At 27.5% G+C, this 4,673-nt stretch overlaps 2 protein-coding genes across 5 annotated transcripts in view; one reads left to right on the plus strand and one right to left on the minus strand.

Moving 5' to 3' along the window:
• Positions 1-4,673, plus strand: part of LOC111031211 (apoptosis-stimulating of p53 protein 1-like) — a 106,900-nt gene that overhangs the window by 95,054 nt on the left and 7,173 nt on the right. The window lies entirely within an intron of this gene.
• Positions 884-3,377, minus strand: LOC111031213 (zinc finger MYM-type protein 5-like). Its single transcript, XM_022311067.1, has 4 exons — positions 3,279-3,377; positions 2,946-3,053; positions 2,662-2,766; positions 884-2,387 (listed from the first exon to the last, which is right to left on the minus strand). Exons 1-4 carry the CDS (start codon positions 3,349-3,351, stop codon positions 1,945-1,947), a joined length of 729 nt encoding a protein of 242 aa, XP_022166759.1. The 5' UTR covers positions 3,352-3,377; the 3' UTR covers positions 884-1,944.

Here is a 4,673-nt window from a genome sequence, read left to right on the forward strand (position 1 = left end):
TTTATCGGTACTGTATGTGTGTTTATTTCATTATTAAAATTATAATAGTTTCCTTCTTTTTTTCATCTCTGCAAAAGTTTCAATGACTCTATTGAAATTAATTTTTTCAGCTGTACATTTTTCAATACTAAGTATTGCAAGATTTGACAATTTTTCTTCAGCAATAGTAGAGCGAAGAAACGTCTTAATTAATTTGAGACGACTGAAACTTCTTTCAGCCGTAGCACTACTCACAGGCAGTGTATAAAAAATTTTATATAAAGTAGATAAATTTGGGTACGATGATATCATATCGTTAGTTATTATAAATTTCAAAACATCATTTGTAGAAATATCTTCACAGTCCTTATTTAAATGATAATAAACAGAGGTAAATGATTCATATTCTAAGATGAGATCATCTTGATCAATATCAATTTTGTAAGTTTCAGAGAGTTTTTTAAGTTGATTAATTGATTTCTCATTAGTTTTTTTTTCAAAAAAATACTTTCTTGGATCAAGACATTCAAATTGCTGAACAATATTTGAAAAATCTTCAAACCTGTGATTTAAAACATTTATAAATGAATCTAAAATTACAAAGTAAGTATTAATTTTAAAACTTTGATCAGCTGATTTATTTAAATCATCCTCTATACCAATTTCATCGAAAAATTTTTTCGTTTTCTTGTTTCGTTGTTCATCAAACTTTGTGGCACCATCAAATTTTTCACACAACGCAATTGAATTTTTTTGAGTTTCTAAAAAATGTTCAGTTGTTCTCATCGATTTAATATTTTCAGAACAAGATGTGATCATATTAAAGGCAGTTGTTAAATCAATTGATGTATTTTGTAAATAATTAGATAATATATAAGCTTTTCCTAATATATTTTTCCACATAAGTAACATAAAACTAAATTTAAGTTTCATAATATGAAAAAGCAAACCTTGTGCCTCTGAAACTGTTTTTGATTTTGTGTTGGATATTTTGCCTTTGCTTATTTGTTTTAGTGTTTTGACAATAGCAGGTAAACTATTATACACTGAATCTACTGCTCGCTTATGACTAGCCCATCTTGTATCAGATAATTTTTTTAATGATAAAATTACACCATCTACTTGCTTTGCTTGTTCCTCTTTTAAAATATGAAGTCTAGGTAAACTGCTGGTAAGAAATGTATATAAAGTTTCTAATGTACCAAAAAATGAAACTGCAACAACGGAAGATCTAATGGAATCAATTAAGACCAAATTTAAATTATGAGCGCAGCAATGGATATACAATGCAAGAGGATTTAACTCTTTTACTCTTGATTGTAAGCCACTAAATCGACCAGACATTGTACTTGCTCCATCATAAGCCTGGCCACGGCACTTGGAAAAATCCAAATCATACTTTTCAATACATTTATTTAAAATATTAAAATAATTATTAGCAGAGGCACCTAGTAATTCTTCAAAACAAATGAAATGCTCTCTTATCTTTCCTTCTTGGTCAACAAACCTTAAGCTCAGAGAAAATTGATCATTCTTATTTATATCTATAGTTGAATCAATGATTATAGTAAAATATTTCGCCAATTTTATTTCATATAGTATTAACTGAACAGTTTCATGTGCCATAGATTTAATTATGTCATTTTGAATCATATGACTTAAATAGGTTTCATTTTTATTTGATACTGCAAGATGTTTTGCTAATACAGCATCATATTTTGAAACTAACTTAACAAGTTCAATAAAAAGACCTTGGTTTGGTGTTTCATAATCAAACTTTTCTCGGTGACCTCTAAATGGAAGACCATTTTTGGCTAGAAATAAAGATACATCAATTAAACGCTTTAAAACATTGCGATTATGTTCTTTTTCATTTTTTTCTGCTAGAATTATATGATGCATAATGGTACTGTCATTTTTAATTCTTGTTCTCAGTATTAAATATTCTCTCTCAGCAGTTTTGTGTTAGTTCGACTTCTCATGCTTAACAATTTTTTCATGACCCTTGCGAAAATTTGATACACCTTTGGATGGATCAGACCACTGATAATGGTGCTGAGAAACAGTACGAAATAAAAAACAAGGAAAGCAAAACATTTTATTGCTATTTGGAGAATAAACTAACCAGTTTCGTTTACAAGGAAAATTTGACTTCGTTATTTGTTCGTACCACTTTACAAGAAAACTTTGACCATTTTTATTTTTTGGAAAAATAAAATATTTTCCATCAATGCCTGGTTGGCAAGGCCCTATTTCCATAAGAGCTCTTATAAGGGGTTTTGATAGAATTGTGTCTCTAAATAAATCAGGATCTGAAGGATATTCTACAGATTTATCTATCAGAATTGACTGTACTGAATCGTATGCTGAGTCGGTTGAGTTTGAGGGCGGTGGTATCACTAATTGTTCTAAAACAATCCAAAGAATAATGCTCACAATTAGGACTAGAATTTATATGCTATAATTTACTTTTATAAAATACATATTATCATTTATTTTAGATTATTTGGTCATTAAATTCTTAAAAATTATAAACTTTAACTTTATTCTTTAAAATTATAATTCTACAAAATTATTATTAATTTGGAGAATATTTAATGTGGGAATTATTATTATAATTTAAAATTATATTAAATGTTACTTAATTTGTAATAAATTAATGATATACTTTATTTTATTTACCTTCAATTGCATTAACAACATTACCAACATCTTGGTCTAAATCGGTTATAACTGGGACTTGATATTTTGTTATATTTTTTTCAGTAGTTAAGCTGGCAGATTGACCTAAAAAATAGGCAAATCAGTTTATTATAATATAAAAAAAATATATTATATACAGGGAATGAGAAAACAAAAGAAATAATAATGTTCATGTTCATCAGTTACCTAATTTATAAAATATAAATTTATATAAAATGTTACTTAATTTGTAATAAATTAATAATATACTTTATTTTATTCACCTTCAATTTCACTAACAACATCACCAACATTTTGGTCTAAATCTGTTATAACTGGGACTTCATATTTTGTTATTGTAATTTTTTCAGTAGTTGAGCTGGCAGATTGAGCTACAAAATAGGCAAATCAGTTTATTATAATATAAAAAAATGTTTTATATACAGGGAATGAAAATACAAAAGAAATAATAATGTTCATGTTCATCAGTTAATTTATAAAATATAAAATTATTATTAAAAAAAGGTTTATTATGTAGGAATTATTATTATAATTTAAAATTATATTGAATTATACTTAATTTGTAATAAATTAATAATATGCTTTATTTTATTTACCTTCAATTTGACTAACATCACCAACATCTTGGTCTAAATTTGTTATGACTGGGACTTGATATTTTGATATCATATTTTTTTCAATAGGTGGGTTGACAGATTGACCTAAAAAATGGGCAAATTCATTTATTTTAATAATATAATATACCTATGCATAAATAGGTAGGTACCATAATGTATGTAGGAAAACATACCTAAATATTAGTTAGGTATGCTATTTAATTGTTTAAATTATTAATTTATAGTCAAATAATAAATAATACATTTCAAAGTAATTGGTGGTTAACTGAAATTACTGAATTAATTTTAGTTCCTAAAACTTACCTTGTTCCTTGGGTTGTTTAAAAAAAAAATAACCTGATGGGTGATGAAACGTTATAGTTAAATTATATTAACTATTAAACTACAACTACTTAATATTTAATATAATATAGTAGAAACTTAAAATACTACCTTGTTTTTTAGAAGATTGAACAAAAGATAAAATACTTTTATTTCCTTTTACACTTTTTTCTTTTTCTTTTATTAGTCTTCTCGCCCCACCTGAGAGACGAGATTTTTTTTTAGGTGGCTGACACAGTTCTGATGGTTCCATTTCCATACTTTGGAGTTTAGATTTAAACTTAGTAAAATCTTACAATTTTAAAACTAATCATTTATTTAATACCAAAATAGTACCAAACATATAAAAAGTCCATATAAATAAATGATAATGAATATTACAATCATAACACTTTTCCGTCAATCATGATGAACGTTCGTGTCTCGTGATGGCAGTAGTATATTGTTGACAATCGACTGTTAACTTAAATAGTTTAGTTCGATTGTATGGCACTATGGCAAATGGCAATAAGGAATATTATATCACTGTGGTGTGGGCCGCGGGGGAGAGCCAGGAAGAGATAATATAGACATATTATCTAGCCATAGACTTATTAGTCATACGGGCTACAGATTTACGTTGGATAATATATAAATAGTTTCAATAGTTCTGCGAACGCACGTCGCAACCGGCACACACAATTATGTATTTTTGTATACTATATTACTATTACTATATACAATAGAGTATAGACCCATTATTATTTAGCGATACAACTTATTTTTGTTTTGTAAATAAAATCTATTTTTATGAGCACAGCGTTGGTGTACGGGTACCGGGTATCGGGGTACGTCGTATGTAATAAAATATGATTTACTTAACTTTCTACTAAAACGATATAATATAATTTATAAATTATAAATTGATAAATGTCAATTTTTATTCATTTTTCAAGTAAATCCGAGGGGCCAAGTGTCCACCTACCCAAGATCTGAAAAGAGGCCGATTTGATCGGCAAATATTAACTGTGGGTCAGCTGACCTCCTGAACCCCCCCCTAGATCCGCCCCTGAT

This window comes from Myzus persicae, unplaced genomic scaffold (assembly GCF_001856785.1).
Source record: "Myzus persicae strain clone G006 unplaced genomic scaffold, MPER_G0061.0, whole genome shotgun sequence".
NCBI classification, from domain to species: domain Eukaryota; kingdom Metazoa; phylum Arthropoda; class Insecta; order Hemiptera; family Aphididae; genus Myzus; species Myzus persicae.